The sequence below is a fragment of the Trichoderma reesei genome, assembly GCF_000167675.1.
Source record: "Trichoderma reesei QM6a unplaced genomic scaffold TRIREscaffold_2, whole genome shotgun sequence".
Taxonomy (NCBI): domain Eukaryota; kingdom Fungi; phylum Ascomycota; class Sordariomycetes; order Hypocreales; family Hypocreaceae; genus Trichoderma; species Trichoderma reesei.
In genome coordinates this window covers 441,290-466,667 of record NW_006711149.1, presented here as the reverse complement: position 1 = coordinate 466,667, position 25,378 = coordinate 441,290, and the positions used below count along the sequence as shown (strand labels likewise).

The 25,378-nt window shown below is 55.0% G+C and overlaps 7 protein-coding genes across 7 annotated transcripts; 4 read left to right on the top strand and 3 right to left on the bottom strand.

Moving 5' to 3' along the window:
* Positions 1 to 170: 170 nt before the first annotated feature.
* TRIREDRAFT_56140 (uncharacterized protein) lies at positions 171 to 2,295 on the bottom strand (the record flags this gene model as incomplete). Its single annotated transcript, XM_006962030.1, has 3 exons — positions 171 to 255; positions 367 to 2,151; positions 2,231 to 2,295. Coding segments are annotated over 3 exons (1,935 nt in total), but the record flags the coding sequence as incomplete, so codon positions are not given.
* A 2,149-nt stretch (positions 2,296 to 4,444) lies between these two features.
* TRIREDRAFT_120053 (hsp70 family protein, mitochondrial precursor) lies at positions 4,445 to 6,760 on the top strand (the record flags this gene model as incomplete). Its single annotated transcript, XM_006962243.1, has 3 exons — positions 4,445 to 4,585; positions 4,655 to 4,859; positions 4,965 to 6,760. The coding sequence occupies exons 1-3, from the start codon at positions 4,559 to 4,561 to the stop codon at positions 6,758 to 6,760; spliced, it is 2,028 nt and encodes a 675-aa protein (XP_006962305.1). The 5' UTR covers positions 4,445 to 4,558.
* A 1,549-nt stretch (positions 6,761 to 8,309) lies between these two features.
* On the bottom strand, positions 8,310 to 10,489 carry TRIREDRAFT_120051 (signal recognition particle, 68 kDa subunit; the record flags this gene model as incomplete). The annotated part of the gene is made up of 3 exons (XM_006962029.1): positions 10,137 to 10,489; positions 8,904 to 10,049; positions 8,310 to 8,832 (listed from the first exon to the last, which is right to left on the bottom strand). The coding sequence occupies exons 1-3, from the start codon at positions 10,325 to 10,327 to the stop codon at positions 8,310 to 8,312; spliced, it is 1,860 nt and encodes a 619-aa protein (XP_006962091.1). The 5' UTR covers positions 10,328 to 10,489.
* Positions 10,490 to 15,471: 4,982 nt separating this feature from the next.
* Positions 15,472 to 15,747, top strand: TRIREDRAFT_42752 (uncharacterized protein; the record flags this gene model as incomplete). The annotated part of the gene is made up of 1 exon (XM_006961958.1): positions 15,472 to 15,747. A coding segment is annotated over one exon (276 nt), but the record flags the coding sequence as incomplete, so codon positions are not given.
* A 574-nt stretch (positions 15,748 to 16,321) lies between these two features.
* Positions 16,322 to 19,422, top strand: TRIREDRAFT_44747 (uncharacterized protein). The gene has a single exon (XM_006961965.1). The coding sequence runs from the start codon at positions 16,352 to 16,354 to the stop codon at positions 19,124 to 19,126; it is 2,775 nt and encodes a 924-aa protein (XP_006962027.1). The 5' UTR covers positions 16,322 to 16,351; the 3' UTR covers positions 19,127 to 19,422.
* Positions 19,423 to 19,756: 334 nt separating this feature from the next.
* Positions 19,757 to 23,200, bottom strand: TRIREDRAFT_21437 (Hypothetical protein; the record flags this gene model as incomplete). Its single annotated transcript, XM_006961910.1, has 3 exons — positions 19,757 to 20,523; positions 20,634 to 22,594; positions 22,741 to 23,200. The coding sequence occupies 3 exons, from the start codon at positions 23,198 to 23,200 to the stop codon at positions 20,110 to 20,112; spliced, it is 2,835 nt and encodes a 944-aa protein (XP_006961972.1). The 3' UTR covers positions 19,757 to 20,109.
* A 993-nt stretch (positions 23,201 to 24,193) lies between these two features.
* Positions 24,194 to 25,002, top strand: psa5 (non-peptidase proeosome, subunit alpha 5; the record flags this gene model as incomplete). Its single annotated transcript, XM_006962242.1, has 2 exons — positions 24,194 to 24,733; positions 24,829 to 25,002. Coding segments are annotated over 2 exons (714 nt in total), but the record flags the coding sequence as incomplete, so codon positions are not given.
* Positions 25,003 to 25,378: the final 376 nt, after the last annotated feature.

Sequence of the window (25,378 nt, the reverse complement as noted above, 5' to 3'; positions counted from 1 at the left end):
AGAACTTTTTGCTGGGTTGCCAAAGCGGGCAACTTGTTGTGAACGCCATCCAATTCCTGCTATATTTGCCAAACTCAAGGATTTCCTGGGAAATCTTGCGATTTTCCCTTGTGGAATATTTCCCCTTCCTCCATCTGTGGAAGGAGATGCTGCTTTTTTTTTTTCTTTTCTTATCGCAGCGTGATGCTGTTGTGAAATTGCCTGGCGGCAAGGTCGACGCGCAATTGGTAGATACCATTCTGAGCGCCAATGAAGCTGTGCAAGAAGCATTTAGGTTAGCATCGAATGACGAACATGTAGGCATATCTATGACGATAGGGGAGGGAAAAGCCATCAAGGACTTAAGAGAGGACGAATGATACTCACAGTACGGTGCCATCCTGGCTCCAAGATAGGCCCGACGTGTTGTCAGGCGAGGGGGGAACCTCAAAGACACCATGGTCCGGCGCCAACACCCCTCGAATGGTGCTCTCCTCCCAGCGGGTGGCCGCTTGGTTGACAACAGGCGGGATGAACGGGCGATCGTCCACGGCGGAGGAGCTGTCACCCGAGGCCCGTTCCCTAGCCTGGAGAATCTCAAGAACCGAGAGATACGACGAGTCCTGTCTATCACGCTGATCCCGCAAGGCTGCCATCGTCTCGTTAATGCGATCGATCCAACGCTGCTCGGCCCGCGTTCCGGCGCCAGGACCGCTTTCGCGCAAAAGCTGACGGGCGTTGCGCACGCGCTCCTGGGCCCGTTCCCGATGGTCTCTGTACACGTTGAGCAGCTCGTTGGGGATCTGGTTGGTGTTTTGACGGGCCCGGGTCGTAAACGAGGACGTTGCCGTCGGCGTGGCGCCGGTTCCTCCTATCCATCCCGTTGCTCCTCCACTACCCCGTTCATCGCCAAATTGACCGTTTGGTCTGTCCCTACGCCGCCGTTCGGTCTGGATGGCTTCGAGAACCCTCGTCTCGGCTGGCGTGAGCGGCTGGTGTAACATCTGCGAATTGAAGAGACTGGCCGCGGAGAGAGGCGGGTTCAAGGCCTCTCCCCTCGTCATCCGGGTCTCCAGCAGTCGCGGGTCGATGGTCTGGGTGTCAAAAATGTTGATGTGCTCATACTCGGACTCTTTGTTGAGATCAATAATCTGCCGAACCATGAAGTTGTGGCGCACGTCGGCGATGCCAACGCGACCGCGATCCTCGGTCCACGCCAAAAGGTCGTACGGCCCTGGGCAGAACGCCATGTCTCGGACGGCTCCCGGCCCGCTGTTGGGCCGCGACGACTGGAACGTGGTGATGAGCGGATCAAGCGTCTCGTCTGTCAACTGCGTCGCGTTGAAGATGGATATGGTGCCGTGCTGAGTTCCGACGGCAAGGTAGCTGCCGGAGGTGGAGAAGGACGCCGCGAAGCTTCCGCGGCTGTCCGTCTTGTCATCCTTCTTCTGGCTCTTGAGAAGGATCCTCTGCTTGAGCTCCCACTTGCCCGGGAAAGGTCCAGCTCGCTGATGGACGTAAAGATACGGATCGTCCAAGATGGCGATCAGCAGGCGCCCGTCAGGCGAAATGACGGCTCTGTTAACAAAGTCGGGATAGTGCACGACCTCCAGGGGCTCGGTCACCTCCTTTTGATCAAAGTCATTGAGGCTGACGAGCGTCACGGTTCGATCATTGTTGGCAAGAACGGCAACAGGTTCCGAGTAAGCGCGGCCGTCAACCGGCAAACCCTGGTCACCGGGAGGAGGAAACCAGAGAGTGATGCAGTTGACCCGCTCTTTGGCGAGCTTCATGCTCTTTGCCGTGACCTTGGCCGACTGCTGAGCGGCGGCCGTAAGCATGTTGAGCGCAGCCTCCTCGGGCGACATTGTGGAGTCTTCACTGGACGGCCCGGCTTCAGAATCCGAGCCAGACGAAGGGTTCTGGGGGTTCTCTATTGCACGGCCTCCCTCTCCCTCGAGCCTAATCGCCACAAACTCGCCCGTCTCGCTCCCGCAGCAAAGCCAGCCATTCTCGGCGACTAGGCACCGTGGAGCAAAGGTCAGGTGCTTGATCGTTTCGCAACTGCGGGCTAGAGTGTTGAGCCGCTGAACTTGACGGCTCCCGACCCCACCGGGGTAGAAGAGGTTATGTTTGTTCTCGGCGCTTATGAGGGAACGCAGCTGCCAATGCCTGACAAGAAGATGGAAGACCTTAGTTAGCAGATGTCGACCAGAATGGTGGCAGAAGCGACATTTTATAGAGGACATACTGTGAGCGAACAGGAACCCGAAAGTGCGTTCGCTGGATTCGGGAGATGAGGCGATCGGAGGCATAGTAGCTGCGTAGCCGTCCGGCATCGACATGGTCAGCAACGGCAACGCAGCAGCAGCAGCAGCGGCGGCGGCGGCAAAACAAGGGGGGGCTGCTCACGAAGCATCGTCTTTGCGAGCCATAATAGCGTCGTCGGCGGGTTATTTGTCGCTGCAGTGAGTCGGGGCTCAATGGCCGAGAGGGCTAGCTGCGACGCAGCACCCAAAGGGGGCAGCCAGGCACAGTCTCAGGACAAGGACACGCCTTGGGTGGTGATGATGCGGGTTTCGACGGGCTGCGTGTGCCTCCGGCTGGGTCGGTGAGACGGGTCAATGCAATAAAGAAACTGCGTATGATCTTCTGCGATGGAATCGTGCGGATGCTGATGCGAGAGTGCGTTGGAAGAGACACGGGCGGGCGAGAAGGGTGATGGCGGGAGGAGAAGGTCGTGATGGGATTGGGTTCCTAGTTCTGAGGAAGAAGCCGAAATGCAGCATCGGCGGGCTAAGATGCGAGGTGGCGGGCTTATTCCATCAGTGAGCGAACCTACTACCTAAGCAACTACTAGTAAGGTAGGTAGAGAGTGCATGTAGCGCAGTCAGAGTGCAGCTTGATGCTGGACCTACTGTAAGAGCGCGGATTCCAGGGCTTGAAGCTCTGTGGAGGCACAGCGCCTGACGAGTATCCAGTACCTTTAGGCAGCGTCGCGCGTGATTGTCCAAGCAACGCTGCGGGAGTACTCAGTACTTGTGCTTTGGAGTTCGAGGCGCCAACGAACAGCGCTACTGTATAGCGGCTGAGCGGCTCCCCGGATAGACACACGAGGGCGAGGTGGGTAGATGACGTCGCGCAGGGAAACCAGAAATTGCCTTTTCGAAGTTTCTCCCAACCAGGGGACGAGTAAAGGCGTTGACTGTGAATCAACAGGAGCTACCAGATCATGGTGAGAGGCACTTTTTATAATCTAGACTCTGGAGTATTCTGCCGTTTATTGGGTTGTATTCTAGGATGATCGAATTTGCGGTCTGCACTGTACTGTAGCTGCATCTCATCTGTGCTTGTACTTTGATACTGCAAGTACCTTAGGTGGTTGTGGATCCACTCATACCTTAGGTACTTGTACGTTACGATATTGGTTCTGAGACCCTGATCGCCACTCGACTCGACTGCGGGAAGAAAACTTGAGAAGCATTGATCCATGAAAGCTTCATCGCCCTGCATACCTACCTAGTACTATTGCTAGGACGCTGATAATGGAGGGCCTCGACCTTTGGGACCCTTGCCAAGCATTACCTTGGAAATGGCAGAGCTGCGTCAAGCACAACATTGCGAAGAACCACTGGTCATCACCAGAAGGTGCTCGCAAAGGTGGTACAAAGTTGCGGAAGCGCCCACCAAGTAGGTGCTAGGTAATAAAACATGCATCAATAGACTGGAAAGTTATGTGCCAGCAAAGGAGTGGCACTGCATCTAGGCAAGGGGGCGGGCGAGGAAAAAGCAAAGACACCAAGGAGGGAGAGAGGAGAACAAAAAACCAGGCAGCGGCAGGGTCTTCGGACGCGGCAGCTTTCCAGTGATGTTTGCTTTTGGCGCCTCTCTGGCGGTATGGGGCGTTTCTTTGGCTGAACTGATGATGCTTGGAGTTGCTTGAGGTACCGAGAATATGCCGACGCCTAATGTCATATCGAAGCCTTTCGGGACCTGCAAGTTGCTCGACACTGAAATCAAGTGTCCATCTCTATAGAAGCTCCCCTGAGCCAAACCTGCCTGCAGAAGTAGTAGAGGCAGTGAACAAATACTAGAGTAGTTCCGTTGCTCGATCAAAGACAACCAAGCATGGGAATATCCTTGCGTTTACGATATGAGGTGAGATTTGCCCATTGAGCCGATCGTAGCCTCGTCGTCCGCGTTCTCTTCCTGCCGCGGCCCGCGATTATGACGGTGAACTCCATTTGCCTGCAAGCATTCTCCAGATGTTCGCCGCCGGATAAACACCTATTCCGCCATCGCCGGCGCGGCGGGTGGGACCGGGACTGCGGGACTGCGCTGTTGCCTCTTTCTCTCGGCTTCTATGGCCGACCGTCGCTGCGCCGAGCGGTTTTTCCAGGCTAGGAAGAAAAAAAAATTCACTTCTCTCCACCATTTTCTTCTTTTCAGCCTTTCCATCTCATTCCTCTCTCCATATCTAAAACCTCCCATCTTCTCCTCCCAGATTGCGAGTCTCGTTCTCCTCTCTGTTCCTCGTCTTCCTTTCTTCACCCATTGTATACCCTCAATTCCATTCATCATGCTGGCTGCGCGATTCTCCCGAGCTGTAAGTGACGCAATGCCGAGCTGCCTCGTGTGTGTCGATTGCTTTGCTAACATGCCCTCCTCTGAATAGCTTCCCCGAGCCTCTCCCCTCGCCGCTCGCTCGGCTGCCTTTGCCAGAACCCCTGCAGTCTCCAAGTTTGCTCGCTATGAGTCAACAGCTGCTGAAGGCAACGGCAAGGTCCAGGGCGCCGTCATCGGTATCGACCTGGGAACCACCAACTCTGCCGTCGCCATCATGGAGGGCAAGACACCCCGCATCATTGAGAACGCAGAAGGTTAGTACTAGCTGCCCTTTGCTTGGCGCAAGCCCACGCGACGCAAAGCCAATGCCTCATTTTCCTCGTGGCATCTTCCTCATACTGACCCATTCCCTTCCTCAGGTGCCCGCACCACTCCCTCAGTAGTTGCTTTCGCCGAGGATGGCGAGCGACTGGTCGGTGTTGCTGCCAAGCGACAGGCCGTCGTTAACCCAGAGAACACTCTCTTCGCCACCAAGCGTTTAATAGGTCGCAAGTTCAGCGACGCCGAGGTCCAGCGTGACATCAAGGAGGTTCCCTACAAGATCGTCCAGCACACCAACGGCGACGCCTGGGTCTCTGCCCGAGGCCAGAACTACTCTCCCTCTCAGATTGGTGGATTCATCCTCCAGAAGATGAAGGAGACCGCCGAGGCCTACCTGGCCAAGCCCGTCAAGAACGCCGTCGTCACTGTTCCCGCTTACTTCAACGATGCCCAGCGCCAGAGCACCAAGGACGCCGGTCAGATCGCTGGTCTCAACGTTCTCCGTGTCGTCAACGAGCCCACTGCTGCCGCTCTTGCCTATGGTTTGGAGAAGGAGGCTGACCGCGTGGTCGCCGTCTACGATCTTGGTGGTGGTACTTTCGATATCTCTATCCTGGAGATCCAGAACGGTGTCTTCGAGGTCAAGTCTACCAACGGTGACACCCACCTTGGTGGTGAGGATTTCGACATCCACCTGGTTCGCCACATGGTTTCCGAGTTCAAGAAGACTTCCGGCATTGACCTCTCTGGCGACCGCATGGCTATCCAGCGTATCCGTGAGGCTGCTGAGAAGGCCAAGATTGAGCTGTCCTCGTCTCTCCAGACCGACATCAACCTGCCCTTCATCACCGCCGATGCTTCCGGCCCTAAGCACATCAACCTGAAGCTCACCCGTTCCCAGCTCGAGAAGATGGTTGAGCCCCTTATCAACCGAACCATCGAGCCCGTCCGCAAGGCCCTCAAGGACGCCAACCTCCAGGCCAAGGACATCCAGGAGGTCATCCTGGTTGGTGGTATGACCCGTATGCCCAAGGTCGCCGAGTCTGTCAAGTCCATCTTCGGCCGTGACCCCGCCAAGTCCGTCAACCCCGACGAGGCTGTCGCCATGGGTGCCGCCATTCAGGGTGCAGTTCTTTCCGGTGAGGTCAAGGATCTCCTCCTCCTCGACGTCACCCCTCTGTCTCTGGGTATCGAGACCCTGGGCGGTGTCTTCACCCGTCTGATCAACCGAAACACCACCATCCCCACCAAGAAGTCCCAGGTCTTCTCCACTGCCGCCGACTCCCAGACTGCCGTCGAGATCAAGGTCTACCAGGGTGAGCGTGAGCTTGTCCGCGACAACAAGCTGCTCGGAAACTTCCAGCTCGTTGGCATTCCCCCTGCTCGCCGCGGTGTTCCTCAGATCGAGGTCACCTTCGACATTGACGCCGACTCCATCGTCCACGTCCACGCCAAGGACAAGTCCACCAACATGGACCAGTCCATCACCATTGCCTCCGGATCCGGTCTCTCCGACAACGAGATCCAGCAGATGGTTGAGGAGTCCGAGAAGTACGCCGAGTCTGACAAGGAGCGCAAGGCCGCTATCGAGTCCAGCAACCGCGCTGACAGCGTCCTGAACGACACTGAGCGTGCCCTTGATGAGTACGCCGACAAGCTCGACAAGGCCGAGGTCGACAGCCTGCGTGAGAAGATTGCCTCCCTCCGCGAGTTCGTCACCAAGATCCAGTCTGGCGACAGCACCGCCACTGCCGCTGAGATCAAGGAGAAGACCGACGAGCTCCAGGTCGCCTCCCTCAACCTCTTCGACAAGATGCACAAGGCCCGCAGCGAGAACGCCGAGCAGGCTCAGCAGTCCACCGAGGGCGACAAGAAGGACGAGACCAAGCCTTAAGATGGCCTCTTTTGTAATGGCTAGCGACGAGCGAGTCTAACAAAAGTTCATCTGGGGTACCAAGAAGGAAAAAAGAAGAACAGCACCAACAAAAACACAAAAACAAGAATATCCTGTATCAAAACCACATCTATTGTTTCGAATATTTCCAAAGGAGCGTGGGCTGGGCATAGATCCCTCTTCTTGCTGTATTTATGATGTACTCATATCCAGCCTAAGCTGCTATGCACTTGCCCTGTTTGTTTTCTTACCCATGTTGTTAATACCTTTGGCTGGCGGAACAGGCGTTGGAGCATCAAAAAAAACCATCTAGGAGATGTTTTTTTTTTCTGACTGATACTATTTTCTGATACTTGGTTTATGAATGTACGGTCGTATTGGGCGGTTTGGGCGAAGAGGTAACACGACAAAAAGAGAAAAAAACAGACATTAGGTAGTTAGATGATAATGATTTTCTCCCCTCTTTAAGTTCTATCCATTTGACTGAGTGATTGTGCCGAAGAAAGTTGCCGGTAGTGATGCTATCGCAATGACACAGCAACTTCAATTTCCGCTTCTAAGCCATCCACCCCCACGATGTGTTCAATGCGTTGGTCCCATGCCAACTGTTATTGAACCCTTTCTCGTGCATATCTTCTTTCTGTGCAGCCAATTCAATGATGCTTCCATCCCCCCTCCATGGACTGCCATGTCCGTCTGCAGGCAGCCCAGGTTGCTGCATGCCACCACTCTCTACACCACAGCCCTCTTCGCGGAGGAGAACATGGCGGATATCTGTAGCGCTTTGAGGAACCCTTCCCGAGCGCACAACAAACGGCTTCATTATAGCGGCTTCATCGAAAACCATGTCTGGCGGTGAGCCTACGGTGCCGTCTATAGGGATGTGTTGCTGCCCACGAAGGCTTGTGCGCTCTGCCGCAGCGCGGAAGGTGATGGCTACGATGCAGCTGATGATGGATATGCAGAGAAGAACGGCGAGGAATGGGAGTATGGCTGCTGTGTGATGATGATCATGGTTCGTTTTGGGAGAAGAAAGATGGTCAAACGGCGACCTGTAGCCCGGTGCCATGGCTGGGAAAGAGTGCTTCAATTCAAGTAGATCACCATGAGAGCGAGAAGATGCTTGGACCATACTTCGTGAGAGGGCTGTCATAAAGACACGGCTTGTTACTCTGGATCGAGATTCACAATGCACCATGCTTCCCGCCTGTTCCTGTCGGCGCAGGAAGGTTTTGACTGCTTCCCCCTCTTGAAATGCAACTCCATTCCAGAGGATATTTTGAGAGCATGTTGATGCTTTCGTGAGCGTGACTGAGTTGTGAGACACGCTCGTGACAGGATCTACTAGGTGCACAATGCTACTACATACCATTGTTTGCGCGAGCAGACAAGAGTCGACAGTCATTTAGGTAGGTAATAGTCATCAGTAGATGAAGATATGGCAAGCATGCCTGCCGTAAGACTAAGCTCATTGCAATCAGGGGTTCTTTTCTTCTTCTGGCTCCATTCTGTTGCAGTGTGCAACTCATGCGGATGAATTGACACTATTCTACCTCCCAAAGCCGAACCAGCTTCTCTTAGCCTTTTGAGCAGGTTTCTCGGCCTCATGGGCAACCTCGCCCGCCTGATGGCTGCCCGCCTGAACCTCCTTGCCGGGGTAGTGGATGTAGTTCCAGGCCACATCGAGGAAGATGGGCTTGATGGGGATCACTGCCTCTCGCGGGGGGAATTCCACGATGCGGTTGAGATCAGCCCCACCGACAGGATACTCTTGCAGCTTCTCCACGAGGGGAAGGTCGCTTTCGTATTCGACAGCCTCGGACTGCCTCTTGCGCAAGTTGTCGACGTGGACAATGGCGCGGTGGCGCTGCAGCTCGCCATCAATCACTCGTTCAACGAATTCAAGGGAGGCAGGGGAGATATCGAGGCTCAGGGGGAGCTCATCGGAAATGGGCTGCTGGTTCGGCAGCTTTTCCACGGCTTGTAGGCTGAGCTCCAGGGCTCGGCTGATGAGGGCCAATGCATTGGCAGAGTTGCCGATGATGGCGTGTGACCGAGCGATGGCAAGGTGCCTATGCGTGCTTGTTAGTCATTGGCCCTTCCCGTTTACTCCTCCCAACGTTGAGAAAGAGGTGGTACTTACTTGAGCGCAACAAAGTAATTCTCGTAAGATTCGATCCGGGCGGCAAGTTCCTCATCGGCGGCAACTCCGGGAAGCTCCTTGATGGACTCCAAGTTCTGGAGGATACCATCGTACAGCGCAGCCTTCTCCTTGAGCTTTACAAGCTTCTTTCCAGAGGGCAATTCCCTTTCTTTTCTTGCTTCGGCAGAGGCCGCATCCTTCTTCTTGCCCCTTCTTGATGAGCCGTACTCCTCCGTAGCACCATCGTGGGGGCCTGTAAGAACCCGGTTTCGACCGATTCTCCAGCTAATCATCTCGTAGTTAACGGCAGTGCGAGTAATCTGCAGCCGCTGCATCCTGGGATCACTTTGAGCAACACCGTCGCCTTTAAGCTCGTCAATGGCCTTTTTTGTGGCATCAACCGCATCCTGGGTGGTCAACAGGATCTCATCATAGGCAGCAGCCACCTCATGCGGCCTCTTGTCCTGGGAATTGGCAATGGTCTGGGAGAGCCGCTCCTTAGCCTCACCGACAACCGTCCAAGAAGTGGCTATCTGGGCATCTTCGATCTGGACTTCGTGGGCTCGCCAAGTGAGGGTCTGAGGGGCAGTGTCCCCGACCGCAATGCCGTCTCCAGCGCCCGTGCTTGCCTCGGCAAGAATGGACGCATCGATCCGGTTGATTTCTTGAACCAATGCCTCATCCGACTGTGGGAAGGCCTTCTTTGCCAGAGTAGCGACGGAAACCGTTCGGGGCGTCTTGAGCTGGTAGGCAGCGAAACGAATTGACGGCTCGACGGTCTCGGACAGCAAGTCCTTGAAGATATCGCTCTTGGTCGCTGTAGCAAGGGCGGTGTAAACGACGTACGTCACGGCGTAGCTTCGCAGGCAAGGTTCCCAGCTCTGCTTCTCGAATAGCATGGCGCCTCGGATGAGGGATGCATAAGCCCGCGCCTCGAGAAGGTCGGTGGCATTGGCGCCAGATACATCGGTCTGCGATAGAACGGTAACAAGCTGCTCGGCGCTTCGAGCGGCCTTCTCGAGCCGGGAGACGATGTGAGACCGGGCGCGGCCGACGACGCCCCTTTGGTCGTTGGCATGGGCCGCCTTGATGCTCATCGCCTGGGCCCAGGCGCGCTCGCTGGTGAGGAGGAGGAGATGGACATGTCTGACAGCGCAACATGTGATCAGTCAACTCGGTCAGTTCCTGCTCCTCCGCTTGGCGAGGAGAGTGGCGAGGCGGGTGATATCATACTCAATGTTTGCCTGGACATCTTCGGCGGTGACCTGCTCCGGCTTGCGGAACTTGCCGCGGTTCTTGGTCACGATGCCCAGCTTCTTGCGCGAGTTGAGCAGGCGCTTGGACAGCTGGCCATGGTATGTCGAGAAGTCGCCGTACAGCAGAGCCTTGTCTCGGCCCTGGACGATGAAGCTGGTGATGTCCATTTGTGCGATGGGAGGCGCCGCCTGTTTGGACTCTGGACGTCAAAGTGATGCTCAGGCCAGCCTGTTCTGCTGCCAGCTAGTAGGTAGGTGATGGCAATCCCAGCAGCCTTCTCTTTTCTTGGACTGGGATTGGCGGGGATGGCGGGGCATGTCTTTTTTCCGCTGGACAAGGCACGAGGCGCTCAACGACGTGAGGCTGGAAATTCGAAACTCAAGGCCTCGTGCGAGGCTGCTTATGTAATATACCATCAGAGCATTGATACCTACCTTAGGTACGGAAGGTACCTTACTCACAGGACCTTGGACTGAAAACATGAAGGCATGTACGGAGTACCTAAGGTAGGTACTAGGCAGTACTTGGATTTTGGAAAGTGGTGCACATTCACGGTCCAAGCTCTTGAAACCGCCTTTTTACAAATTACCTACTATCTGTAATCTATTTGACGGAGACTGACTCTAACAGTAGAGCTGGACGTGAACGTAGTCTCTAGTAGACTGAACAGCATCTACTGAGCATCTACCGAGCTCCATGAGAGGCTCTTGGGCTGCAGTCCTCTCCCCCTTGAGCCAAGTGCGCAACTTGATCCATTCATCAGACGGCTAGTAAGTATCTGAGTGCTTGTTGCGCCGCTGCTTCCAAGTTGCTTGTTATTGAAGCGGTTCGTAGATACATAATACCTACCTACCAAAGCACCAAGCACTGTGTCCGCATGGAGACGGTCAGACGTACATGTCGGTTGCATGTACTCTGTAAGGTGATCAGATCAAGGGCAAGTGAAGTCGTCCTCGTCAAATCAAGCATCTTGGCACATCAAGCAGGGAACGAAGCAATTCCACTCGAGTTGCTGCGTTAGTTGGATTATGCTATAGCAGCCGGCCGATCGTGTACTTCCAACAAAGTAATCCCGAATTTGCTTCTCGAGCTCGATTACGCTGGTTATGATATATGACATGTCGTCGACCGCCAATCACTGGGCAGAGCGCGGCTTATCGATCCGCAAGGCGAGACAAAAGACAACGCAGACATGAGTGAAACATGTCCTAAAACATCACGCCCAGTCGTGTTGATGTTGTGCGCTTGGCCCTTGCCAGCGAGACCTTGATGAGCTGTCCTTCAAGCTGTCTGGCTCGATCGATGCCACCCGTGCAGGTTGTCTGGATCGAATCCACTGGCGAGCAGCACGGCAAGCCAGGTGTCTCGAAGTGCGTCTCGAGAATCGAGAGTCATTGACATCGAGCTGCTTCCACTGCGCAGGGAAGGCTTGAGTCCTTGCAACATTGCCTTGGTCCTCGTTGCGGCACAACTTCGAAGGACAGAATGGCATCGCACCATCTGGCCACTCAACGTCAGCCCTCGTCAATAGTTGCTGCATCGACATGGGTAAAACCTGGCATTCGCTCACTACGCAGACAAGCAAACACGGCTCGGAAACTTTTCTGCTGCACCCCCTGCAGCTCCCATCATTTTTCAGCTTGGATGGTCTGAAGCTAGTAGCCCTGTGATGACCCAGCTTTGCGACGAGCAACCAATACTGCCGTCTGCCTTGACGTCGACTTGGACGCGGTTGACATGAGTCGCTGTGTTATTGGCCACATCACGGCTAGCAAGCTCCTCGCACCCTCTCGCCCCCGGACAAGTTCGATCCCGGGAGGAGCTCAGTGCATGATAACGTGTCACTTGTCTCTGCATCCCCTCTTTGTGCCGTCCTTGGCTTTGGGCAAAGTGCTGGCTAGTCTTCCATTGCAGGATTTGGCAGCAGTAGTGGACGTCGGCGTCGATAAAGTAAGGCAAGGGAGAGCACACGTAGGGCATACTTTGCCCAGCACATCAGCCAGTACCCGACGACGAGCATGCAGCCAGGCCGTGTGTCTCGAGGCCTCATGCTCACGAGCGACGGCCATTGGCAGCAGCGGTCGCTGGTGGCTGCGTCGACCATTGCCTGGCGCCAAAAGCTGGCTGCGACTCGTGTCAGCCATGCATATTGTGCGGGCGAAGTTGTTGGGAGGATTCTGGGATGATTTGACAGGAGAAACTCAGGCCATCAGCCGTGGCGGCAGTCAACAGTATCAGACAACTGACATGGTGCTGCCCAATACTCGTACGCGCCGCCCGGCGGTCGGCAATCGTCGATATCGCTTGGGGGGGGGGGGGGGGGGGGGGGGTTTTGGAGTGCACTTTCAGGGATCACGACAGCAGGGTGGTGGGTGACTTTGCAGGACGAGATACTGGGCGCTTGCATCACGTGGCCACCTTGTCCGGGGAAGACCCCCATCCAGAGCCCCAAAGCTCCAGAGGAAACCCCAGGGCAATTGAGGGGCTGCCTTCTGGCTGTCGAGGCCGCTGTCCAGGGCTTCTGGCAGCGTTCTGGCGGGCTCCTCCGGGGGATCGGGGGAGCCCAGCAGCAGTGGGCAGCGATGCGGGCGAGATGGACCAGTCCACTGAGACGGGGCCTGATGGAGGGCGCACGGACGGGACCAGCGCTGGACGATCCCTGTCGCTGCAAACGGTGCTGTGCAGGTGACCTACTTGGCTGCAGTAGCCGCAAGCGCTTTTTTTGGGGCTGGGCTGGTTTTGCTTCGAAAGTAGGTAGGTACTAGTAGTAGTATGTATCAACAGACTGGAGTCTGAAGCATCTGGCGATGGTGTGCGCAGCGGTAGCAGCGGCACTGACAAGTGGAGGGCAGGAGAAGTAGTACTATTACTTTCGGGAAACCTACCTAGATAGAAAGGATGCTCTACTCACTGTGTCGTTTGGATTGAGGACGATGGATTTACGGCTCTAGGCGGGACGAAGACAGAGGGCAGAATATCGATGATGCCAGAGAAGACCGAGCCTGCACCCAAAGTAAGACATTATGAGGCTTGGATGGCGTCAAGTGTACTCGGGCGCTGCACTGATCTGAGATCCAAGTACAAGTGCAGCCCAGGTAGCATCGGCACGATGAGTGGTGTCGGAAACCTGGTGCATGTTCCGTGAGGGTCGCTGACAAGCTGCTGCGGCTCAGCTGCAAGGGAGGACGGCTGCTCCGAAGAGTTGCGTGTGCTCCCGTATTGCTGCGGCTGATGGATCGATTGCCTTCCAGGCTGCTGCCAACAGTGCCGCCTCCAGTCCTCTGCAATCACATGCTTCCCCGTCTTCTTGTTGCGGGCTGGAGTCGCGGAAACGGCATCAAGGTTTGCATCAGATATACCTACCTGTAAGGTATCGTACCCCAAGAGGTACTCCTTCCTGTAGAAAACCGCCTTTCCTACCTATCATGCCGGGCAGTCAGGTGATGCCTTCACCTGCAGTCAAGACAGATTGAAGATGGATATCACGGGTACCTCTTGATACAGCACGAACATGGCATGGAGGCGATCAGCAAGAGTCGAGCGGTAAGGTAATAGCAGATCATGGAGCACTTTCCACCATCCCGTCCCCAGGTGGAGGTGCCTCGCCGTGCTCGCGAATGTACCTTTAGGTATTCCGTACCGTAGAGCCACTTCCAGGCCCTCCAGCGCCCCGCTCTTCCAGCTCCTTCCCACTGCTGCAGCCATTCAGCATCGCCCGATACTGCTCGTTAGCACCTGCCGCCAGCCTCCATCCGAGGAGGTAGGTGCCTACTACCTTAAGTACCTAAGGTACCTACCTACCTAGTAGTAATAGTATTACTGTACTGTACAAGCAGGAGCTGCTATCCCGCCAGCCCACTTTTTTCTCTTCCACTGCCGCTGCGACCTGCCTAGAGGCAGAACATCCAATGATCCTACAAGAGAGACTTCACTCACTCTCGCATCTCCAATAACAACCGCAAGACCGGGCCTCTCTCTCCTCTCTCCGGCTACACTCCCTGCCGCTGGTGTGCCGCCTCTCGTTGGTCCTGCCCTCCACTCCGGCTGTTGTCTCTGCTTCGCCCCCCGTCACAAGCCGCCTCAAGACGGAGTCCTCCGCGAAAGCAGGGAGAAAAGCGCGTTGCTGCTCCAAGACAACATCTGCATCATCACGACAACCGGGATCGCGGCTTTCCTGCAGCCGCTCTGTGCACTCGCCAGCTGGTGTTTATGCTGCTATATAGCCATAGCTATACCTTGGGCCTTCAGCAGTACTTTTTTCGCAGCCGGTTTTGTTTTACTTTCACCTCCTCCTTTGGCTTTTTCTATTCTCACATTTCAACTTTTCCTCACGCTTCCCTAGGTATTCGCCTCCCACCTCTTTTTTTTCCCGCCTATTGGAAACGCCATCTATGCACTCACCTCTGGCTCTCAACACCTTCCAATAGGTCGCCTCTTTCCTCACATGACTTTCACCTTTCTTCTGCCTTAGACCTTGGGCAACCTTTTCTTTCTCTCTCTGTTTCCCTGTCAATCTTCTACAACGCAATCTCTGGCTCTCGACCAACTTGCAGTGCCCTCACGTACCAAGTATCGACTCGGTCTGTGAGCCACACTTCGCGCTCGCCGCCACCGCATGAAGAGAGAGGGAGAGAACGCAGACCCGATTCATAGACCTCACAATACCTCGTCTGCCCCCGTTCGTCCTTGTTCGCAAAGCCGTCTGTGTGATGACGATTTAAGCTTCGTTATACATGCGGTAAAACGCTCCATCTGTTTCTCTGCCCCTTCTACGTCCCCCTCTGGCTCCTGCTTCTGCATTCTAGAGGCTCTCTGTGTAGCATTCGGCGCTACTCATTATTGCAAATGGCTACAAACGGTAAGCCCTATTTCTCTATCTACCTCTCTTCATCTCCGACCTGGCATGTCGAAGCAGTCACCGCAGCTGCCTATCAGGATAGGGGTGAGGATCGATGGTGGCTTGCCTCCATGGTATCTGGCTTGCCTAACCTCCCACTCGTCCATATGCCTTGCACTCTTCCTGCTTTCCTCAAGTGGCTTTGTTGGGCTCTACTGATATTCTTCTAGGTGGGCCGTCGCAGCCTCCAGGTCCCCATCTGAATATGCCGTGGATCCCGGCTTCGCATTCTCATCCAAAGCGCCCGTATCAAGAGTATAACGACTTTAATGTTCGACAAAACGGGCCGGGCCAGTTTGCCAACATGTGGCAGCCGATGCCCAACATAGGCCAGCATGCGGACACCACTTCTTTCACTGCGTTGCTCAACAGCCCTCTCGAACCATCCGCCACGAGCTCGCCCATGACAGGCTCGCCAATGATGAGCCAGCCGGTGATGAGCCCGCAGATGGTGAGCCCGCAGATGTTGAGCCCGCAGATGTTGAGCCCACAAATGGTGAACCAGCAGATGGTGAGCCCACAGATGATGAGCCAGCAGATGGTGAGCCAGCAGATGGTGAGCCCGCGGATGGTGAGCCCACAGATGATGAGCCAGCAGATGGTGAGCCCGCGGATGGTGAGCCCACAGATGATGAGCCAGCAGATGGTGAGCCCACATATGGTGAGCTCGCAGGTGTTGAGCTCGCAGATGGTCAGCTCGCCGATGGTCAGCTCGCAGATGGCCAGCTCGCCGATGGTCAGCTCGCCGATGGTGAGTCCGCCGATGGTGAGTCCGCCGATGAGCCGACCAATCATGAGTCGACCGATCATGAGTCAACCCATAATGAGTCGGCCGATGATGAATCCGCCGGCGATGAGCCCTCCGGGCGAGGATGCCCAGGCACAAACTGCTCGACTTCCCCAAGTCCACGCCTTCATGCGCCCAAATGAGAATGCACAACTCCAGAGTCATGCCGCCCCCTTTCATCGGCCTAGCATGCCTCCTATGCCCTCTCCTACCGATGGACACGAGCAACTCCCCAAACGCCAGCGAGGGAGGCGCCCAGGGCCGCCTCGTCTGCCTCTTTTTATGAGGGAGATGCAAGCTGACCACGCGAAGATGGCGGCTGAGCGTGAAGCTGCTGCTGCTGCGGCGGCTAACCCTGGATCATCCACCGTTGACTTGACGAAAGGTATGAGGAGCCTCCGTGACTTACGATGAAGCTGCTGTTGTATGCTTTTGCTTACCAATTACTGTCCAGTCAACGACCCTCCGAAGCGCGTTGAACCCAAAGAAGAAGAGGTCTGTTACGGCATGGTCAAGACCCGCGTAAACTGCACACAAATTCCTGCGCCGAAGCCGGGCGCAGACAGCATGTGGGGGCCCAGATATCAGCCCAGCATCAAGCTCATGCTCAAAAGAGCGGCCGATGATCATTCCTTGCGAATTCCTGTGTGTGACCACACCAGAGATATTGTCGGACAAGTCGATGTGTCCGCTAGCAGAGCATTGGCGCCTTTGCTGGACTTCAATATCCGCATCAGGACCGACTGTCGCATCCCCCCGCAGCCCGCTACCCCGGGCGAAGAACCTGGTCAGCCTGTGTCGCGCTCCTACCGATTTGAAATCATCTTGTATGGGCCTTTCAAGTACGCAAAGAATGTCGGAGCCATCCTCGAGCGGTTTCATTTCCGACTCCACAAGCCTTTCATGCTTCCGAAAGGCATGAAGTTCTGCAATCCTCACGCTCCTGATTATGCGCGCATCGCGAAGAAACAGTTGTCAAAAGCGATTGCAAAACGTGAGGCAGACCGCTCTCGGAGCTCAAACTTCACCCCGAGAACTGTGGAGGAAGTCCGCTCGGAGGTCATGGGGGTCTTCGATTCACTGACCAGGAGTGACGAGCTACCAACCATGACTCCCCCAAGATCCATTGTAACGCCTCTGCTTACCCATCAGAAACAGGGGCTTTACTTCATGGTGTCAAGAGAAAATCCTCGCGAGATGCAGCTGAAACAGAAGGGCATGGTGTCGTTCTGGCGGACCAAGATCAACCTGGATAGGCAAATCGTCTATCACAATGTCATCACGGGCGAGAGCCAGCTCGCTCCACCTTTGGATACCCGCGGCGGCATACTGGCTGACATGATGGGTCTCGGCAAAACACTCAGCATCTTGTCGCTCGTAGCAACCACCATGAATGAGGCACGACAGTTCCAGTACCTCCCGCCTGAGCAGCCGTCCGCGCCGGAACCCAGGCAGGCAAACCGTGACCTAAACGCGGCGCAGGCAACACTGGGCCTTACGCCCCTGACCCGCAACACCAAGTCGACCCTGATCATATGCCCTCTTAGCACAATCACCAACTGGGAGGAGCAGATCAAACAGCACACAGCCACTGGTCAACTTTCCTACCATATCTACCACGGTCCCAACCGTATCAAAGATGTGGCGCGGCTGACTCAGTTCGACATCGTCATCACAACCTACGGCTCCGTCTCTAACGAGCTCAGTTCTCGCCGCAAGGCCAAGACGGGCAGCTTTCCCCTTGAAGAACTCGGCTGGTTCCGCATCGTGCTAGACGAAGCACACATGATTCGGGAGCAGTCGACAATGCAATTCAAGGCTATAGTCCGGCTTCAGGCCCAGAGGCGATGGGCGGTAACTGGCACTCCGGTCCAAAACCGACTTGATGATTTTGCCGCCCTCTTATCGTTCCTTCGCTTGGAGCCCTTCCACCACAAAGCTAAATTTGTTCGTCATATCGTGGAGCCCTTCAAGGCTTGCAACCCCGACATCGTGCCCAAGCTCCGCATCCTTGTCGACACAGTCACACTTCGCCGCCTCAAAGACAAGATTGACCTGCCTTCACGGGAGGACCTTATTGTGAAACTCGACTTCAGCCCAGAGGAGCGTGTCATATATGACCTATTTGCTCGCAACGCCCAGGACAGAGTCAAGGTTCTGGCCGGAAACCCCACCTCTGGGGCTCTTGGCGGCAACACGTACATCCATATTCTCAAAGCCATCCTTCGCCTGCGCCTCCTCTGTGCACATGGAAAAGACTTGCTGAACAAAGAAGACTTGGCTGCCCTGAGAGGCATGTCCGCAGATTTGGCCATCGACATTGATGAGGACGATGACCACGCCGAAGGCGCGCCGTTGTCCCATCAGACAGCTCACGAGATGTTCACGCTGATGCAAGATACTAACAATGACGCGTGCATACAATGCAACAAGAAGATTTCCCAGGAGCAAAACTCAATGGACGCCGAGAAAGAGGACGATACGCTAGGCTACATGACGCCTTGCTTCCACGTGGTATGTCAATCGTGCATCAGGAGCTTCAAGCAGCGAGCCAAGGCTGCCCTTCCGCCCGGTCAGCTTGCCGGCCCCTGCATCGTTTGCAACGCCCATGTCCGGTTCGGGTTTGTCAACATCCGCCGTTCGGATGTAGAGGGTGAACATGACGGTATTCTCAAACCCACCAGCAAATCGGAGGAAGCTGCAGCAGACTTGGACAAGTATGATGGACCTCACACCAAGACCAAGGCCCTCCTTGATGATCTTCTCAAGTCCAAAGCCGCCAGCGATGCCAATCCCCAAGAACCCCCCTTCAAGTCTGTTGTTTTCTCAGGCTGGACGTCTCATCTAGACCTGATCGAGCTGGCGCTCAAGGAAGCAAATATCAAGTTCACCAGGCTTGATGGCAGCATGACACGACAGGCGCGTACTGCCGCTATGGACACCTTCCGCGAAGATCGCAACATTCACGTCATTCTTGTCTCCATCACGGCTGGTGGGCTGGGCCTGAACTTAACCGCCGGCAACAACGTGTATGTTATGGAGCCACAGTACAACCCAGCGGCTGAAGCTCAAGCGGTCGATCGTGTGCACCGCCTGGGTCAGAAACGCCCCGTGCGCACGATCCGGTACATTATGCGCAACAGCTTTGAAGAGAAGATGCTCGAGCTGCAAGACAAGAAGGTGAAGTTGGCGAGCCTCAGCATGGACGGACAAAACAAAGCGCTGGACAAGGCTGAGGCTGCGAGACAGAAGCTCATGGATCTCCGCAGTCTTTTTAAATAAGACTGCCTGTTACAAAGGCCGTACTACTATCACGCAACGAAGTCACGATTTTCACACGGCGTCTCTGCCGTTTCTGCGATTTTCATTCTTATACACGATATATTTGACATATTCAGTTGCAACACACTCGCGGGCTTTCCATTCAGCATCGCCCCCCTCACCTTTGATCTGGCCTATGCACTTACCTGGGAAGCATCATCCAACCACTGATTCGTATGCAACAGCTTTCTCTTTCCGTGGGTTTGTTCCTACAATGCACCAGCGCCTCTCAAGGCTTGGGGCGGGGGGGGGGGGGGGGGGGGGGGGGAGGGAACCGTGGAACCCCCCCTTTTGTTTCTCTTATTATTCCCCTGCAACCTTCGCCAGATCACCTTGCCTGGGTGCGGGACAAGAATGGCGTGCAATTCAATTCACACGGGAGCGGCATACTCTGGTTCCGCAGCATTCTTATACCGAAGCTCTCGCGAGCCACTCTTGATCTTAGTGGCGCCTAGGATCTGGTGGTATCTGCCTCTACGTTCCTTTCTTTTCTTTTCTTGTCTTTTCTTTTTTTCTTTATTCTTACAGGCTTGGGCAGGATGAGGGCTTGGAGGACTCGGGTAAAAACGATTAGCATCTGGGAAATTTCTTATATACCGATTGATCTATATTTCGCTCTGAAAAACATGAACGTCTGCTTGCTTGCGGGGAATGGTAGTCTCCGCCCTTTCCGTGACCGTTTCCCCTCTTCACCAAGCTTATCTGTCCATGACAATCTACTGTATGAGTACAACCTAGCGGATGCCGATACTGAAGACCCCCTTTGGCGTGATGAGTTCAAGATATACCCACTTCTGCTTTCCAGACTCTTGACATGTCCAACGCCATTACACCAAAAGATCAACCATCATTAAGCAAACACTCAAAGGTTCCGAAAGCTGTCGTGAAAGGGCCTGTAGCCCGAACCCCTCCGTCATTAGTCTCCATTTCTGGATTGGACCTGTTTACGGCTGGTCATCATCCTCTATCCCAATGGCAGCCCACTCAGTGCCCTGGTTCACTGAGCTCAGCCTGGCGCAGAGACTCAGCAGAACGACCGTCTCGGTTGCGGCGTAGTGATTCAGCGAGTCCGAGAGGATCTTCATGTGGCGACCAAAGTTGCTCTCCCACTTGCGGACGAAGTCCGAGAGGTGCGTCACGCGAGCCTCGGCGTCCTCCTGGCTCAACGTGTCCTGCTGCGTTGATGTCGAACGGGAGGGGGCCGCTTTGGCGGATTGGAATCGCTGCCATTGATCATTCGTCATGTTGTCGGGTTTGGTGCCGCTCGAGAGGTCGGGATCAATCTTTTCGAGCTCGCGAGTGAGGAACCCGGTGTACTGGGAGAAGATGGCGCAGGTTTGCATAAGCTTCGAGTTGACCTGACCAATTCAAGCATGTTAGCGGGAGGCGACTGAGGAGCAGATCAAGAGAAGAAGACGGCTACGGGATGGGGATTCGAGCAAAAGCATCTTCGTGGGGGGAGCATTACCTTCAACAGCTTGCTGTTCGTCAACATGCATTCCTTCAGGCACGTGTCCAGAAAGTCTACATGGTCCTGCATCAGCTCGTCCACAGTCCGGTTGAAGCTGGATTTTCTATCCGACGTCTCGTCCTTGGCTTTCAGCCGAGACATAAACTTTGTCCAGTTTGGCTCGATGACCTCAGAGGTGCAGAAATACAGCACCTGCTGCACATATACGAGCATTCTCCCTCGCAAGGTCCAGGCACGCCTCTTCAACGTCTCGAGCTCCTGATTTGGACTCTTGTGAGACCAGGTCACGGCTCGGGTGTGTGCTTGCCACGTTGACGATAGCTGAGACTCTAGGTAGCGTAGATGTAACAGAAAGCGGAAAAGCGCCTGGTAACGCCAGACTGTCTTGCGGCTGATTACCAGCGAGACAGGGAAGGGGACTGAATAGTCCAGCTGCAGTGATGTGAAGCCTGTTGCATTCTTGTCTGGTTCAATGGGCTGTTGGTTAATTACGGGCTGCATCACTTGGCCCGACTCTATGCCCGTGATATTTACAACTCGCTGGAGGTTGTTGATCAGGGTGATCTCGTTCATCTCCACCTTGACATCCTCCTTGAAGGGGTCAAGTGAGGAAACAGTTCCGGGTTGGCGCAGGACGAGATCCAGAAGCGACTGAAGCTTGCTCGTGTTGACATTCTTGGCCGGCTTCCTCAGTTCGGAGGAACCCAGCTCGAGGAAGTAGGAGAAAGAATCGGATGGGTCGAGGAAGAAGTAGAGCTTGAGCGAACGTAGTCGTAGTGGGAGCTCGTGCGTTGTGAGAAGGAGCTGCATCAGGGACTCGTTGGCATGAGCGTAGGCGTTGTTGACGTTCTCAATAAATCGTTTATCGTCGAAGGAGGTTGGCAGTTCGGTAACGATTTTGCTCACATCTACTCCACCACATTCGCGAACGACGTTGAGATACTTGCCGGCCAGCAGCACTTTCTCCTTGACGCCTTCCAGCTGGGGTGGTACATCCTGGTCCCTGATCGTATACCTCCTCTCCCAATATTCATCGATATAATCCCTTTCGAGCCTCTCTCGCCCGATGCTCTTCTGTTCCCTGATCATGAATTCAGAATGAGGGTCGTGTATGCTGCCATGGTGGAGCCACTCATTCAACATCTTCATATACGGCCGGCTCGCATCCCGGAGTAATGAGGTCAGCAGGGATCGAGCAGCCGGGTCACCACCCATCGATTCCAGCCTTGAGGCCAAGAGACCCAAAACACCTCCGCCCTTGCAGACTTTCAGGGCCTTGGAACTTCCAGGAACTAAGTCCCCTCCTTCAGCGAGCCTCTCAAGAACCTTATCGTAGTCGTCCACTTCATCATCCTCTTCCTCGTCGCTTTCGTCATCTAGTAGGGCATTCTTCTTCAGGAGCTCTTGTGCCAACGAATAGAGATGGGACAGCATCTGACATGTAGGTAGAGTGTGAATGTTGAGAACATGGACAGTAAAGGATTCGCTCGTCAGAAACTGTGTCTCGAGCTGGGCAATCATGACTAGGTAGTCTTGCAAGCACTTTCTCACTGACGCACACAACGCATGGTTCACGGCGCCAAACTCTTCGCGGCTCTGCACGTCGACGAACGCTTCCAGGGCCGAGTAGTAGGTTGCCATTTTCAGCATCGACTTGGTCAGATCGTGTAGGCTGGGGTCTAGGCCGGGCAGGATACGAAAGGGCGGCCCGGACAGTCGGTCCCTCTCCTCTGTGGGACTGTAACCTCGAGCATATCGAATGTACTGTCCCTCGTAGCCCATGAAAACATACAACAGGTCTTCGACGATGGCTGCCTCCTGAGCTTCCAGCGTCAGTTCGTGCAGGGGCTTTGGCTGTGGCGCTTGCGGGATTGTGAACGCAATCGGAGGAATCGAAATTCGCGAGGCAAGGGCGGCAGATGTGTGCGGGAGCAACGTCGCCTCCGGGTTCCATGAACCTATGGGTGTTCAGATGGCAACAGTTAGGTTTCGATCGAAAAGGCCAGAAAGAGAACTAGATCACACTCTTCGTCTTGCCGCTCGGCTGCTCTAAGAGCCTATGCGCCAGGTAGAAGAACTGATAAGGGAAGGAGTATGACCATACCTGGCGGGGTCTCTGCTCGAATATCTCTCTGCCGCAGGTCCGTCGACGACTTTTGTCTGCGCATCTCGGCCGGTCTCTTGTCTGTCTGCTGCTGCTGCTGCTGCTGCTGTTGTTGTTGCTGTTGCTGCTGTTGTTGCTGTTGCTGCTGCGAACGCCGTTGCTGCTCCTGCTTGGCTGGACTGGCTGTCCGCGGTGTGCCTCGCTCCACATGAGCTTCAAAGGTCCGCTCGATGACTCTGCGCTCATCGTAGCGCCTATCGTCCCTGGCCTTGCCCACGCGGCTTGCATTGCTTGGTGATGGCCGCTTATGTGATTCGCTGTCTACCAACTGGGGCGCCTCTGCATTTCTCGCATCCGCTGTGCCACTTCGAAAGCTTCCATTGGCTCCAGAGATCCGGGATCGCTCGTCGGCAAAGGCATTGGCGCGGCTAGATGCCCTCGTTCGTACGCCAGACGACATGCCGGCGAGCTACATCCGAAGATGTAGACGACTATAGATGCAGAGACAAGTCGTCCTGGATCAAGAGCTGAAGGAGAACGCCCCTCACCCTGTGGCTGTCATGGAGGTGCTGTTCTTTTGTTCGCGATTGCTTTTTTTCGGCCTGTTCCTCCGTCTCCCCTTGCTCGTCTTCCCGTAACAATCGTGGTGCTTGAGAAGGTTTGTGTCGATGCTGAGGGTATAAAATGCAGTTCATTGGTTTATGAGCTGCATGCGCCGCAGTCACAATGTCATAACAGGCACGCAGGCTCCTTCCTCCGTAGCTACTATGGAGCACCTGCTCTATGTACATAGCCCATGGTGGGGTGAAACACGACCATCAGTCGCGTCGCGGTTGCCATTCCGTGCGCCGGATAAACCACGCTTCCGCTGAGAGACCCGACTCGGAGTTGTAGCTGTACCTGCACTGTCGGCTTGAAAGGCAGCTACTAGCTCCCTGTGGCGCCAACTGTGTGGCTGTGGCCAAGCGCTTCTGCGTCTCTGGCCCCCCCACCAGACAGACCAGGTAGGTACTAGTACGTATTCGATTACTGGGGATCTGGAGCATGGAAGCTGCCACTGGATGCGTAGGCCTAGTGTTTGCCTGATAGCAGTACAGCTTCATCCTTCTCTCAGCCTTTCCTTGCAGCCTCACATTCGCCGTTCGCCTTCCACTCTCACTCTCTGCCAGCGACTATCTTGCTCTGTCCAAGCATCAACTGGCATCTCTAGGCCAACTACAACCGCACAATCAGTCAAGATGTTTATGGCAAGATCTGAATACGGCAAGCAGCTTCCCCTCCTTCATCCTCTCTCCCCTCCCCAAGCTTCCTCTCTGTGTGCTCCCTCATTCACGAGGGCGTTTCAGAGGAGGCGCACGCACTGAGTGAAGAGCTTCATATCTCTTTTCTTTGGAGACCCCACCATAAAGAGCAACAGACAAGAATTTATGCTGACAGTTCCCTCTCACTTCCAGACCGGGGAATCAACACCTTCTCCCCCGAGGGTCGTCTTTTCCAGGTGGAATACTCACTCGAGGCTATCAAGCTCGGGTCGACCGCCATTGGAATTGCCACATCCGAGGGCGTCATCCTCGGCGTCGAGAAGCGCGTCACATCCTCCCTCCTCGAAACCTCCTCCGTCGAAAAGATTGTCGAAATCGACCGCCACATCGGCTGCGCCATGTCCGGCCTTCAGGCCGATGCCAGGTCCATGATCGAGCACGCCCGTGTCGAGTGCCAGAGCCACGCCTTCAACTACAACGAGTCCCTCAGCGTCGAGAGCTGCACTCAGGCCATCTGCGATCTGGCCCTGCGCTTCGGAGAGGGTGCCGACGGAGAGGAGACCATCATGAGCCGGCCCTTTGGTGTCGCGCTCCTCATCGCCGGTTTCGACGAGAACGGCCCTCAGCTGTTTCACGCAGAGCCCAGCGGCACCTTCTATCGATTCGACGCCAAGGCTATTGGCTCAGGCTCGGAGGGAGCGCAAGCAGAGCTGCAAAACGAATACCACAAGGTCAGCATCCTTTTCTCCCCCGTTCGCAGTTACCTTCATTCGTCTTCGAATTAGCACTGCCTTCCTCCCGCGACATCCACTGACGAGCATGACAGTCCTTAACGATCGCGGATGCGGAGACGCTGGTTCTCAAAACTCTGAAACAAGTCATGGAGGAGAAGCTAGACTCGAAGAACGTTCAGCTGGCCAGTGTCACCAAGGAAAAGGGCTTCAGAATATACTCAGACGACGAGATGGCGGCTGTCGTCGATCGACTACCATCAAACTAATGAGCTATGCTACGCGTAACGAGAATAGAAACCAACTGCAATGCTTGCATTCCCTTTTTATTGCTTTCAAATAAGTGACCAAGCAAGTGACTACAACAGCACTCGATCATGCACCCCTTGTGGTATCACTACTACATCCACGAGAGACTACCATCTCCGGTAGGTAAGATATACGGTACGAGAATCTCAACACACAAAGCGGAATTGCCGCAATCAAACTTCATTTTCCTTGATATCAGATCTCTCATAACATGCCCCTCACTCCTCTCCTATTTCCCGATCCCAGGTTCCCATTACTCCCCTCATAGATGCGGTCACAATTGCTCACCAAAAAACAATGAAAAGAGATATCATGCCTTGACTGCAACTCGATAGC